This window comes from Stegostoma tigrinum, unplaced genomic scaffold (genome assembly GCF_030684315.1).
Source record: "Stegostoma tigrinum isolate sSteTig4 unplaced genomic scaffold, sSteTig4.hap1 scaffold_288, whole genome shotgun sequence".
In the NCBI taxonomy this organism is placed as follows: domain Eukaryota; kingdom Metazoa; phylum Chordata; class Chondrichthyes; order Orectolobiformes; family Stegostomatidae; genus Stegostoma; species Stegostoma tigrinum.
The window spans coordinates 139,252-154,513 of record NW_026728216.1 but is presented as its reverse complement, the minus strand read 5'-3'; the positions used below and the strand labels follow the sequence as shown (position 1 = coordinate 154,513).

The 15,262-nt window shown below is 44.1% G+C and overlaps 1 protein-coding gene across 6 annotated transcripts in view; it reads right to left on the bottom strand.

The window, feature by feature from the left end:
• Nucleotides 1-298: 298 nt before the first annotated feature.
• The window catches only part of LOC132208090 (utrophin-like), a 146,956-nt gene continuing 131,992 nt past the window's right edge, over nucleotides 299-15,262 (bottom strand). For 5 of the 6 annotated variants that reach the window (XR_009444183.1, XM_059643835.1, XM_059643834.1 and 2 more), the window contains one exon: nucleotides 299-687. Coding sequence is in view for 4 of the 6 variants with exons in the window: in XM_059643835.1 (XP_059499818.1) it covers nucleotides 634-687 (54 nt within the window). In the remaining 2 variants the exon portion in view is untranslated. The remainder of the gene's footprint in view (nucleotides 688-15,262) is intronic. The other variant, XR_009444182.1, reaches the window with a different exon arrangement.

The window sequence follows — 15,262 nt, the reverse complement described above, 5'->3', positions numbered from 1 at the left end:
AGCTCGACCCTCATCAACTTTTCTAGTCACATCCTCAAAGAACTCGATAAGGTTTGTGAGGCATGACCTGCCCCTCACAAAGCCATTTATTCCTTGACATTAACTGGATGATGTTCATATTGTGTACTTTATACATATCTTTCTCCAGCACTATCATTTGTCACCGTGAAGAGCATTACAATCAGAGTGTCAAGACGTCTACATGATCCTGTACAGATCTGACCAAATGGAATCAAAAGTATATCACTTTCAATTTTATGATTTAAAACAAAAGTCGCTCAAACTTTCAACTACTTTCTCTGTTGAACTAAAATGAAATTAGAACATACTGAAACCTTATGTCATCAATACTCGGATTGATTTTAATCAGTCAACAATCTTCACATTTACTTAACTGATCATGTACATATCAAAATCCAATACGTCGCATGCAGTTTCATGCACCTTAGGACAATCTAAACATACTACATTAAAGTGTAAATCATAGATACGTATCAAAGACGCTCAGCAGCCAGTTCAGACACATGTCGACACAGAGTGACACATTGACCAAGTGATTTTGTTCCAAACCATCATAAATGGTCGTCAAACAGTTGATTACTTCAGTCACATTTCGACGTTGCTCGTTTTGTGTCAATTTGTGTTGATCCAAGACGCGTTGTGCTGTGTGCAACTCCAACAGATCCACTACAAAGGAGGAAGAAAACTAACTTCAATTACAGTTTTAACTTATTGGAGCTATTAAATAAAATTAATTCCTTTATTTGGCCTCGAAATAAATACAAGGATTCACAAAAGTACTCTGGAATGATGGAAACAGGCCATTTCCTTCTCAAATGCAAAATGTCAAATCTAACGAGGGAACCGTCAGTGATGCTGGTCATATTCTGTTGTTTGGTTCAGTAATTTCTGCAGAACAATGGTGGAGGAACAGTAGCTTTCTATGTCATGAAGCCCTCCTTTATATTTATGAAGCAGGACTCACAACAATTTAACCTCAAACATCCATCTCTTTCAACCGATGTTCATTCTCACGACATCCAAATCCAAAGTACAATCTAATTGGCTCTTTACCCGTTTAAAATAGTGGATCTTACAACCCATATTTCACTTCTGGTAATCAGCATTCTTTTAAATCACACTATGCCACAGCTATTAAGTGTGTTAATCACACATTCTTGTTAATTTTAAAAAGGTGCTCTGTTACCTAGGTTTTGAACTAGATTTCTCTTGTAATTTTGCTATTTTGTCATACATATGGTATGTTCTACAGTGTCTACCAAAAACAATTAGTAGTTAACCAAGTATCACTTCAATGTTAGTTCACATGATGCCAACAAAATCTGGCAAACTTCATCAAAACATCAAATGCCAGTCGAACCACTCGAAATATAACAGAACCTCCATAAATAAAATCTAATGGCAATGTGAGGAATGAAGCGCCCAGAGATATGCATTCATGTGACTGAAATCATTGATTTTCTCGGCTTCTAACCCTTCCACAGGCAGCAAGATCCTGGCCCATGAACATTGACTGCTTCAAAAAAATTCCTCTTTACAACCCCTACATCTTTTCCCCAAAACATGAATGCATTCCCTTCTCCTTGTAACATCATCCATCAGCCATGGGAACACAGCCTTTCCACGTTTATTTTACCCCAACTGATCATAATCCTTTATGTTTCATTAACTACTTATTAATCCCCTGTACTCCAATGAAAATAGCATTAGCGAAATTTGTTGATAAAATGTCACATTCCTAAAATACGTTGGGTAAATTCCATCATTATTATTCAATACTACCAAAATTATTACCCTTGAAGTTTAGTCACCAGATTTGGCTGCATCATTCCAGTCCTATTTCAAGGTTCAGGATAACTTCTTTGTTTTAGCACTGCATGAGCTCGATTATACAGCCCCATCCCACAGATACGAAGGTGGGAAGAAACACATAAAATCTGGAGGGCACTGTGTGTATATGTGTGGAAGTTCTGGGGAACTGTCAAGCAGCCTGCCTATCCTTTGGCCTGCTGAGACCAGTTGATGGCAATTTAAGAGATCCCCTCTATTGCCTAAGGAGATAGATGTCAATCAGAAAGACAGTCAGCTTTAGATGCATAATCCAGCCTAGAAAACGTGAGTTGGAAGGGGAACCTCATTCGCAGGCCCCTTGGCCTGATCCTAGGCACTTCACACCCTTAAACTCTCATCCAACCTTTCAACAACCCCTAACAACCCTCGGCCACTCCGTACCTCTCGTCGGGGACCCGCCCTCCAGCCATCAGCAACTTCAGACTCTTCTGAGCTCTAAGTGGCCAGGAGTTTGACAAGGTAGAACTTCCATCCAAGAGGGTGCCTGATGTCCTGCCTCCAGCCATTTAATGCTGCAGGGCAGATGTGAAGAGCATGGGCAGGCTCCTATTTGGCATTTCAACTGGGAGAGACCTGAGCAGGAGCTGGGGCAACAGCACCATGTCGAGTACTATTTATCAGACCAAAACTTCCATATCCTCAGCATTCTCTCCAATGTTCTGCCAATTCAACAGTCAGTGCCCAAGGTTAGTGGGAAACCAGAAATAAGGAAAGATTTCAAAGCTGAGAAATAGAAAAGAAACAGACAATAAGAGCTTATTTGAACAAATGAAGGAAGAGGTCAAAGTGAACGCAGATCCCTTAAAGAATGAAGGCTGCAAAAATAATAATGGGGAATCAGGAAATGGCAAATGAGACAAATAAATACTTTATGTCAGTCTTCACAGCAAAAGGCACAAATACCATCTCAAAAATATTTAGTGAACAAAGAGCAAAAAGCAGACAGGAAATATCACCAGAGAAAAGGTGCTCGGGAAACTAATGGGGCGAAAGGTCGAGAGGTATCCTGGACCTGATGTACTCTGCACTAGGATATTAAAAGATGTAGCCACAGAGATACTGGATGCACTGACAGTCATCTTCCAAATATCCTGGGAATCTGGAACATTTCAAGCAGTAGATGGGAATACTGCCAATGTAACAACTTGATATGAAAAGGAAGGATGACAAAAAATAGGCAACCTCTCATTGGGAAAATATTGCAGTCTGTTGTAAAAGCTGCAACAGCAGGTCATGTGGTCTGGCAATACTATGGCTTTAAGAGGTGTATTTTGTCCTGGCTTGTGTTCTTCTCGAAACCAATAAACAACTCGTGAGGCCTTGGGGTTTTATTTTTTGGAAGTTGTAACAACAAAAGCAGCATGCATGAATGGGTAATTTCCAAAGAAGGGTCTCAGCCAAGACATCAGCTTTCCTGCTCCTCTGATGCTGCATGGCCTGTTGTGTTCATCCAGCTCTACACCTTGTTATCTCAGATTCTCCAGCATCAGCAGTTCTTACTATCTCAGTATGAATGGGTCATGTCAGGCTCCCACAGAACCAAGGTTTTCGTTGAGATTTCGACAGTTGTTGAGGTTTGAAGTTGGCTGTGGAAGCTGTTATCTCTCTCTCTCTCTCTGTGTGCTAAAAGCAGGGGTTCTCTTTCTGCTACCAGAATCATGTGAGACAATCTGTTTTACTGACTTTGCCTTTGCCAAGATGTGTTTGTGGGATATTATGATATTGGAACAGTTGTTGTTTGGTAGTTAAGTAATATATTATTCAATTAAGTTTTCCAGTAGAGTTAAACTAATCTTAATTCTTCTTTCTTTTGCTTGCATTTTAACTGGGGGGAAAGTGGTTTTGCTTAAAGCTGAGTGGTGTGCCCAATCGATTTACATCTGGAACACAGCACCTTAGAATTGTCTTTAAATAAAAGTTTGAGTCTATGTTGTCTCCTTGATACCTATGTGTGGGGATTTGATCGAGTCCATAACAGTGGAAGCAGATAATATAATCAAGCAAAGTCAGCATAGCTTCATGGTGGGGAAATTGTGCCTGGCAATTTTTAAAAAATTCTTTGAGAAAGTAACAGACAGGATGGATAAAACAGAACCAGTAGATGTATTGTGTTTAGATTTTAAAATGGCACTTGAAAAAATATCGCCCGAAGTTTACCTAATATAAGAAAAAACACATAATTTTGGGATAGTATATTAGCATGTTTTCAGAATTGGTCAAAGAACAGAAAATAGGCAGTTGGGCTGAAGGGAGAGATAATGGGAACTGCAGATGCTGGAGAATCCAAGACAACAAAGTGTGAAGCTGGACGAACACAACAGGCCAAGTAGCATCTCAGGAGCACAAAAGCTGAAGTTTTGGGCCGAGACCCTTCATCAGAGACGGGGATGGGGAGAGGGTTCTGAAATAAATAGGGAGAGACGGGGAGGCGGACTGAAGATGGATAGAGGAGAAGATAGGTGGAGAAGAGAGTGTAGGTGGGGATGTGGAGAGGGGATAGGTCAGTCCGGGGAGGACAGACAGGTCATGGAGGCGGGATGAGATAGTAGGTCGGAAATGGAGGTGCGGCTTGAGGTGGGAGGAGGGGTTAGGTGAGAGGAAGAACAGGTTAGGGAGGCGGGGATGAGCTGGGCTGGATTTGGGATGCAGTTGGGGGAGGAGACGAGCTGGGCAGGTTTTGGGATGCAGTGGGGGAGGGGGAGATTTTAAAACTTATGAAGCCCACATTCATACCATTGGGCTGCAGGGTTCCAAAGCGGAATATGAGTTGCTGTTCCTGCAACCTTCGGGTGGCATCATTGTGGCACTGCAGGAAGCCCATGATGGACAGGTCGTCAAAAGAATGGGAGGGGGAGTTAAAATGGTCTGCGACTGGGAGGTGAAATTGTTTATAGAACATAGAACATAACAGCACAGTACAGGCCCTTGGCCCTCGATGTTGTGCCGACCTGTCATACTGATCTGAAGCCCATCTAACCGACACTATTCCATGTACGTCCATATGCTTATCCAATGACGACTTACATGTACCTAAAGTTGGCGAATCTACTACAGTTGCAGGTAAAGCGTTTCATTCCCTCAATACTCTCTGAGAAAACAAACTACCTCTGACATCTGTCCTCTATCTTTCACCCCTCAATTTAAAGCTATGCCCCCTCGTGCTCGCCGTCACCATCCCAGGGAAAAGGCTCTCATAGCCACCCTATCTAACCCTCTGATTATCTTATATGTCTCAATTAAGTCACCTCTCAACCTTCTTGTCTCGAAGAAAAACAGCCTCAAGTCCCTCAGCCTTTCCTCGTAAGACCTTCCCTCCATACCAGGCAACATCCTAGTAAATCTCCTCTGCACCCTTTCCAAAGCTTCCACATCCTTCCTGTAATGCAGTGACCAGAACTGTACGCAGTACTCCAAGTGCAGCCACACCAGAGTTTTGTACAGCTGCAGCATGCCATCTTGGTTCCGGAACTTGATCCCTCTATCAATAAAAGCTAAAACACTGTATGCCTTCTTAACAGCCCTGTCAACCTGGGTGGCAACTTTCAAGGATCTGTGTACATGGACACCGAGATCTCTCTGCTCATCTACACTACTAAGAATCTTACCATTAGCCCAGTACTTTGCCTTCTGGTTACTCCTACCAAAGTGCATCACCTCACACTTGTCTGCATTAAACTCCATTTGCCACCTCTCAGCTCAGCTCTGCAGCCTATCTACGTCTCTCTGCAAACTACAGCAACATTCGACACTATCCACAACTCCACCGACCTTAGTGTTGTCTGCAAATTTACGAACCCATCCTTCTACACCCTCATCCAGGTCATTTAAAAAAAATGACAAACAGCAGTGGACCCAACACCGACCCTTGTGGTACACCACTAGTAACTGGTCTTCAGGATGAACATTTCCCATCAACTCCCACCCTCTGTCTTCTTTCAGCAAGCCAATTTCCGATCCAAACTGCTATGTCTCCCACGATTCCATTCCTCCGCATTTTGTACAAGAGCCTCCTGTGGGGAACCTTATCGAATGCCTTGCTGAAATCCATATACACCACATCAACCGGTTTACTCTCATCTACCTGTTTGGTCACCTTCTCAAAGAACTCAATAAGGTTTGTGAGGCACGAACTTCCCTTCACAAAACCGTGCTGACTATCCCTAATCAGTTTAATCCTTTCCAGATTATTATAAATCCTATCCCTTATAACCTTTTCCAACACTTTACCAACAACTGAAGTAAGGCTCACTGGTCTATAATTACCAGGGTTGTCTCTACTCCCTTTCTTGAACAGGGGAACCACATTTGCAATCCTCCAATCATGTGGCACTATTCCTGTAGACAATGACGAGTTAAAGATCAATGGCAACGGCTCGGCAATCTCCTCCCTGGCTTCCCAGAGGATCCTAGGATAAATCCCATCCGGCCCAGGGGACCTATCTATCTTCACCCTCTGTAGGATTTCTAATACCTCTTCCTTGTGAACCTCAATCCCACCTACTCTAGTAGCCTGTATCTCAGTATTCTCCTCGACAACATTGTCGTTTTCTGGAGTGAATACTGTTGAAAAATATTCATTTCGTGCTTCCCCTATCTCCTCTGACACCACACACATCTTCCCACTATTATGGTTGATTGGCCCTCATCTTACTCTCGTCATTCTTTTCTCTTTTATCTTATTTATCTTCATGATGTACTTTATGAACAATACCACACTTCCCCAAATCACTTTAAACCATTGGAACCTTAACAACTTGCAGATATCTCCAATTAGCTAACTTCTTCCATTGAAGCACAGCAAGGACCAAGTCCTACAGGGTGAAAATGTTAGAAACAGCAACAAGCGCTGTCCTGCCGAGCCTTACCGAACTTCGTTACTGACCAAACTCCCAGCACCCAGCTCAAAGTTGCACAATTGCTCAAGCTTTGCATTTCAGAGAGTGGCAATTGAAAACATGGAAGATAGGAGCAGGGAGGAGGCCAATTGGCTCTCCGAGTCTGCTCCACCATTCCTTCTGATCATGACTGATCATCCAACTCAATCGCCTAATCCTGCTTTCTCTCCATAACCTTTGATCCCATTCACCCCAAGTGTTATATCTAGCCATGTCTTGAATACGTTCAATGTTTTACAATCAATTACTTCCTTTGGTAATGATTTCCACTGGCTCACCATTCCTTGGGTCAAGAAATACCTCCTCACAAGCATCCTAAATCGTCTATCCTGAATCGTCATACTGTGACCCCTGGTTCTGGACACACCCACCACTGGGAACTGCATCTATCCTGTCCAGTCCTGTTCGAATTTTATAAGTCTCTGTGTGATCCACCTCATTCATTTGAATTCCAGCGAAAACAATCCTAACCGAGTCAATTTCTGATCATACATCAGATCTGCCATCCCCCGAATCAGCCTGATAAACATTCGGTGCACTGATAAACTAAGAGAGTAACAGCATCCTTCTGCAGAAGGGGAGCACAAAACTGCACACACTATATTCTAGGTGCGGCTTCACTAAGGCGCTGTGCAACTGCAAAAACACATTCTGGCTCCTGTACTCAAAACCTCTCGGAATGAAGGCCAACATACCATTTCAGAGATGGTAGGAACTGCCATTGCTGGAGAATCTGAGATAACAAGGTGTGGAGCTGGATGAACACAGCTGGCCAAGTGGTATCAGAGGAGCAGGAAAGATGGCGTTTCAGGTTTGGGCCCTTCTTCAGAAATGGGAGAGGGGAAGGGGATTCTGAAATAAATAAAGCGAGAAGGGGAGGTGGATAGAAGATGGATAGAGTAGAAGGTAGGTGGAGAGGAAACAGACAGATCAAAGAGTCAGCGATGGAGCCAGTAAAAGTGAGTGTTGGTGAGGAGTTAAGATGGGGGTTCGTCAGTCAAGGGAAGGCAGACAGGTCAAGGAGGCAGGGATTACGCTGGTAGGTAGGAGGTGGAGTGGGGATTAGACTGAGAGTTTGGGTTAGGGCTAGGTTTAGGGTTAGAGTTACACCCTAACCCCCACCCCACCTCCTACCTACAAGCCTCATCCATGCCTCCTTGACCTGTCCGTCTTCCCTTGACTGGTCAACGCCCTTCCTAACATTTGTCTTTAGCAGTCGCTTTCTCTTGACGTGTCTATAGAAACTCTTTGTGTCAGTCTTTATGTTCCCTGTATGTTTACATTTGTACTGCATTTACTCCTTCTTAATCAATCCCTTGGTCCTTCTTTGCTAAATTCGAAATTGCTGCCAATCCTCAAATGTCGTTTACTTGGATCAGATTCTATCGCTAATTTCCTTTGTTAAGTCATGGATTGGCCCTCTTACCCATTTTGCTTTAATGCCAGACAGGATTAAACAGTTGTTGCAGTCCCCCGACGTGTTCCTTAAATGTTTGCCATTGCCTATCCACTGACATCTCTTTAAGCAACTCTTTCCTATCTATCAAGGCTAACTTCATGCCTCATATCTTCAGCTTTCATGATTAAGATACAGCATCCTGGTCTCAAAATCAACTCTCTCACTCTCCATCCTGATTTTAAAAATTCTATCATGTTATGGTCACTCATCTCTAAGAAATCTTGCACAGCTAGATTGGCAATGATTCCCTTCTCATTACATAGAACATAGAACATAGAACAGTACAGCACAGAACAGGCCCTTCAGCCCACAATGTTGTGCCAACCATTGATCCTCATGTAAGCACCCTCAAATTTCTGTGACCATATGCATGTCCAGCAGTCTCTTAAATGTCTCCAATCACCTTGCTTCCACAACTGCTGCTGGCAACGCATTCCATGCTCTCACAACTCGCTGTGTAAAAAACCCGCCTCTGACATCCCCTCTATACTTTCTTCCAACCAGCTTAAAATTATGACCCCTCATGTTAGCCTTTTCTGCCCTGGGAAATAGTCTCTGGCTATCAACTCTATCTATGCCGCTCATTATCTTGTATACCTCAATTAGGTCCCCTCTCCTCCTCCTTTTCTCCAATGAAAAGAGTCCGAGCTCAGTCAACCTCTCTTCATAAGATAAGCCCTCCAGTCCAGGCAGCATCCTGGTAAACCTCCTCTGAACCCTCTCCAAAGCATCCACATCTTTCCTATAATAGGGCGACCAGAACTGGGCGCATTATTCCAAGTGCGGTCTAACCAAAGTTTTACAGAGCTGCAACAAGATCTCACGACTCTTAAACTCAATCCCCCTGTTAATGAAAGCCAATACACCATATGCTTTCTTGACAACCCTGTCCACTTGGGTGGCCATTTTAAGGGATCTATGTATCTGCACACCAAGATCCCTCTGTTCCTCCACACTGCCAAGAATCCTATCCTTAATCCTGTACTCAGCTTTCAAATTCGACCTTCCAAAATGCATCACCTCGCATTTATCCAGGTTGAACTCCATCTGCCACCTCTCAGCCCATCTCTGCATCCTGTCAATGTCCCGCTGCAGCCAACAACAGCCCTCTATACTGTCAACGACACCTCCTTGCTTCGTGTCATCTGCAAACTTGCTGACCCATCCTTCAATCCCCTCATCCAAGTCATTAATAAAAATTACAAACAGTAGAGGCCCAAGGACCAAGAGCCCTGTGGAACACCACTCACCACTGACTTCCAGGCAGAATATTTTCCTTCTACTACCACTCGCTGTCTTCTGTTGGCCAACCAATTCTGTATCCAGACAGCTAAGTTCCCCTGTATCCCATTCCTCCTGACCTTCTGAATGAGCCTACTATGGGGAACCTTATCAAATGCCTTGCTGAAGTCCATATACACGACATCCACCGCTCGACCCTCATCAACTTTTCTAGTCACATCCTCAAAGAACTCGATAAGGTTTGTGAGGCATGACCTGCCCCTCACAAAGCCGTGTTGACTGCATTTAATCAAGCCATGCTCTTCCAGATGGTCAGAAATCCTATCCATCAGAATCCTTTCGAACACCTTGCAGACGACAGGCGTGAGACTTACTGGTCTGTAACTGCCGGGGATTTCCCTATTTCCTTTCTTGAAGAGAGGAATTACATTTGCCTCTCTCCAGTCCTCAGGTCAGACTCCAGTGGAGAGCGAGGATGCAAAGATCTTCGCGAGTGGCGAAGCAATTGCATTTCTCGTTTCCCAAAGCAGCCGGGGACAAATCTGGTCCAGGCCTGGCAACTTGTCAATCTTAATGTTTGACAAAACTTTCAGCACGTCAGCTTCCTCTATCTCTATCCATTCCAGCATGCACACCTGCTCTTCAAAGGTTTCATTCACTACAAAGTTTGTTTCTTTCGTAAAGACAAAAGCAAAAAACTCATTTAGGGCTTCCCCTACCACTTCAGACTCCACACACACAAGTTCCCTATGCTATCCCTGATCGGCCCGACTCTTTCTTTGACCATTCTCTTATTCCTCACCTAAGTGTAAAATGCCTTTGTGTTCTCCCTAATCCGTTCTGCCAAGCCTTTCTTGTGCCCCCTCCTGGCTCTCCTCAGACCATTTTTGAGCTCTTTCCTCGCCTGCCTGTAATCCTCTAGAACTGAGCTTGACCCTAGCTTCGTCCACCTTATGTAAGCTACATAGAACATAGAACAGTACAGCACAGAACAGGCCCTTCAGCCCACAATGTTGTGCCAACCATTGATCCTCATGTAAGCACCCTCAAATTTCTGTGACCATATGCATGTCCAGCAGTCTCTTAAATGAACCCAATGACCTTGCTTCCACAACTACTGCTGGCAACGCATTCCGTGCTCTCACAACTCTCTGTGTAAAGAACCCGCCTCTGACATCCCCTCTATACTTTCCTCCAACCAGCTTAAAACTATGACCCCTCGTGTCAGCCATTTCTGCCCTGGGAAATAGTCTCTGGCTATCAACTCTATCTATGCCTCTCATTATCTTGTAAACCTCAGTTAGGTCCCCTCTCCTCCTCCTTTTCTCCAATGAAAAGAGTCCGAGCTCAGTCAATCTCTCTTTATAAGATAAGCCCTCCAGTCCAGGCGGCATCCTGGTCAACCTCCTCTGAACCCTCTCCAAAGCATCCACCTTCTTCCTTTTGATGAGAAGCTCCACAGCTCTCGTCATCCAAGGTTCCTTTTTCTTACCCCTTCTTGCCTGTCTCAGAGGGACATATTTACTCATCACTCACAACAACTGTTCCTTAAACAGTCTCCACATGTCTGTAGTGCCCTTACCATGGAACAATTGCTCCCAGTCCATGCTTCCCAACTCATGTCTAATCGCATCATAGTTTCCTCTTCCCCAATTAAATATCTTCGCATTTTGTCTAATCCTCTCCTTCTCCATAGCTATGTACAATGTGAGGCAGTTATGGTCACTATCACCAAAATGCTCTCCCACCACAAGATCTGAGACCTGCCCCGGCTCGTTTCCGAGCACCAAGTCTAGAATGGCCTCTCCCCTCGTCGGCCTGTCAACGTACTGAGTTAGGAAACCCTCCTGAACACACCTTACAAAAACAGCACCATTCAAATCTCCTGCTCGAAGGAGGTTCCAATCAATATTGGGAAAGTTAAAGTCACCCATTACAACAACCCTACTACGTCCGCACTTTACCAAAATCTGCCGACCTATGCTTTCTTCAATCTCCCTGCTGCTACTGGGGGGCCTGTAGTAAGCCCCTAACGAGGTGACTACTCCCTTGCTGTTCCCAATTTCCACCCACACTGACTCAGTAGGCAGATCTTCCTCGACAATGGAAGCTTCTGTAGCTGTGATACCCTCTCTGATTAGTAGTGCTACACCGCCTCCTCTTTTTCCACCCTCCCCATTCTTTTTAAATGCTCTAAACCCTGGAATATCCAGCAACCATTCCTGCCCCTGAGAAACCCATGTCTCTGTTATGGCCACAACATCATAGCACCAGGTACTGATCCATGCTCTAAGTTCATCACTTTTATTCCTGATACTCCTTGAGTTAAAGCAAACACACTTTAACCGATCCCTTGGTTTCTTCCCGGGAAAATCCTTCCCACTAGCTGGTCTACCTCTTGCTACTGCCTCACCTGCATCAACTCTCACCTCCGGTATACAGCTCAGGTTCCCACCCACCTGCCATACTAGTTTAAACCCTCTCAAACTACTCGAGCAAACCTTCCACCCAGGACATTGGTCCCCTTCCAGTTCAGATGCAACCCGTCCATCTTGTACAGGTCCCACCTTCCCCAGAAGGCATCCCAATTGTCTACATATCTGAAGCCCTCCCTCCTACACCAGCTGCGCAGCCACGTGTTAAGCTGCGCCCGCTCCCTGTTCCTCGCCTCGCTATCTCGTGGCACCGGTAGTAAACGAGAGAACACTACTCTGTTCGTCCTGCTTTGCAGCTTCCATCCTAACTCCCTGAAATCACTTTTTATATCCTCAATCCTTTTTCTGGCTATATCATTAATCCCAATATGTAACACGATTTCTCGCTGTTCGCCCTCCCCTTTTAGAACCTTATACACCCGATCGGAGACGTCCTGGACCCTGGCACCAGGGAGGCAACATACCTTCTGGGAATCCCGATCCTGACCTTTAACGTGCGTTTCCTTAGCTGTGGTGGAGTGATGACCCTCATTCCCCACAGGAGACCTCCTCCTTGTATAGATAGTTCTAGCTTCCACATGACATGTGGTTTCAGTTCCAGTTGCTCCCTTTGCAGTACCACACCCACCACTCACGTAGTCGTGGGTTATTTTGACTGTCTCTCTTAATTTGTCCTACCGTTGCCAGAGTGTTCCCTACTTGCTCAAAGTAGAAAATGTCTACATAAGGACTGTTTGTTGTCAACTCATTTGGCAAGGGTAATCTAAAATCCTTCAGCATTCTCTCCTAAGTGTCTGATTTACAGCATCCCACAGTGAACTTCAGTTTTTACTTTTGAAGGGGACTTGTATAATGCCATGGCATCAATGATATGGCCTTAGTATCGTATGGAAATCTTTTTTAAAAAATCACAGTCAGTTTTCCTCACTTCTTCAAATCTAACTTGTGAGGATGCTCTTTTTTAGGTTCTCCCTGTGAGTAAAACATTGTCTTGGTAACACTGGACTCCTTTCAATCCACTTCAAATCTGATCCATGGCATGTTAGAATAATCCAAGCACAGATGGATTTCAAATGGAAATCTCTTGTTTTTGAATACTACTTTACGTGTCACAATAATCAAGTATTCCCGTGACTTAGGATCTCTATTCATCTGGAGATAGACTTGACTAAGGTCAATCTTACTGAAAAGCAGACCTCTAGCTGGTCCAACAAGTAGGTCATCGATTACAAGCAAAGCATACTGCTCAGCACATAGTGCTGGATTAGTAGCGAACTTGTAAGCAACGCAGATGTATACTCCATCTATCAGTGGAATGATAGGTGTGGGCCAATCATTTTTGGATTCAAGGATTCCAATCTTGACCAGTGTCACTCAATTATGGTCATAGTGTCATAGAGGCGTACAGCATCGAAACAGAACACTTTGGTCCAACTCATCTACGCGAACAGAATATCCTAAATTAATCTAATCCCATTTACCAGTATTTGGCCCATATCCTCTAAACCCTTCCTATTCATGTACCCATCCAAGTGCTTTTTAAATATCCTAATTGTACATGCTTCCACCACTTCCTCTGGCAGCTCATTCCTTACACACACCATCCTCTGCTTGGAAAACGTTGCCCCTTACGTTCATTTTAAATCTTTCCCCCCTCACCTTAAAGCTGTGCCGTCTAGTTTTTGACTCCACTACTTGAAGGAAAAGACCTTGGCTACTCATCCTATCCATGCCCCTCATGATTTTATAAACCTCCAAGTTCTCCCCTCAGCCTCCAAAACTGCAGGCCAAGTAGTCTAATCAGCCTCCCCATAGCTCAAATCCTCCACCCTGGCAACATCATTGGAAATCCTTTCTGAGCCCTGTCAAGTAGGTTTAATTCTGTCTCAACCTTTAGTCTGATTGCACGAGGCACTGATCCTGCCTTGCAACATTTTGCTTGACTCTCATACTTGATTTTCAATTCGACAGAGGTCTTCCCCATGTCTCCCAGATCCCGATGACAATAATGGCACACTTCTTTAGAATTTTGCAATGAATCAGTTTCAGAATCTGACAAGCAACTCAGTTCAACCCAACTGAGTTTGATTTTTTTTCCAGCCATGGTCCTCCCAGTGAAACTAGCAGATTATCCATGCTGTCATTGTACCATGTAGATTTTTTTCCTACTCTTCACTTTCAGTACTTTTGCTGTACTCTGTTCATATTTCTTTCTCAAACACACCCATTCAATGGGCCCTTTATTGCCGCAGTTTCTGCATACGACTAATTTATACCAGCAATTTGCTGTTGAGTGAAGTGCTCTTTCACACCAATGGCAGTTGTGAGTCTGTGTTGGTGCTCATCTCTCAGCTGCCACTATTCCTACTATTTCTTCATAAGTTTTGAAACCCGGCTTCTCTGGTTGTACCAGGCTCCTCAGGTGACTAAGGACATTCCCACACCCTGCCATAATACCAGGAACAATGGATTCGCTGGGTGGAGGAATTTCAGGTCTCTTTACTATAAAATATTTAACAGCTGATCTGTGGCAAGATCAAACAGGGACAGCAGGGATTTATGAAAGGGACAGAGGGAAATCACACTTGAAAATTTTTAGGGGATTCTTTGTGGATGTAACTCATTCAGTTGATGAGGGTAGAACCACTGGATGTGGTTTCTTTGGGCTTTCAGAAGGCTTTTAACAAAATCCCACATAAGAGATTAGTGCTTTAAATTAAAGCCCATGGGATTGCCGTAGTATATTGAGATGGAAATAAAACTGGTCAGCAAGTATCAAAGGATAGGAATAAATGGTCTTTTTCCAAAGGCAGACTCAGGTGGTGTGTCACAAGGATCTGTGCTCAGACTCCGGCTACCCACCTATTCAAACAAAGGAATCAAATGCAATATCTCCAAATCTGCAGGTGACACAAAGCTGGATGAGAGGGTGAGCTGTAAGGAGGATGCAGAGATGCTTCAGTGTCATTGGGACAAGCTGAATGACTGGGCAAATGTGAGACAGATACAGTATTACACGGATATATGTTAGATTATCCACTTTGGGAGCAAAAACGGAAAGGCAAAAACTGAATGGATATAAATTAAGACATGGGTATGTAGAATAAGATCTGGGCAAACCTGTACTTCAGTCATTGAAGGTAAGCATGCAGGTGCAGCAAGCAGTTAAGATGGCAAATAGCAGAAGGGCCTTCAGAGTGAGAGAATTTGCATTCAGGAGTGGGGATGTCTTGCTGCAATTACATACCAAGAATATTACGTGCAGTTTTGGCCTCTTTATCTGAGGAAGCACACTCTTGCTCTAGGGACAGTGCAGCAAAGGTTTGGCAGACTGATTCCTGGAAGGCAGACTGGCATAT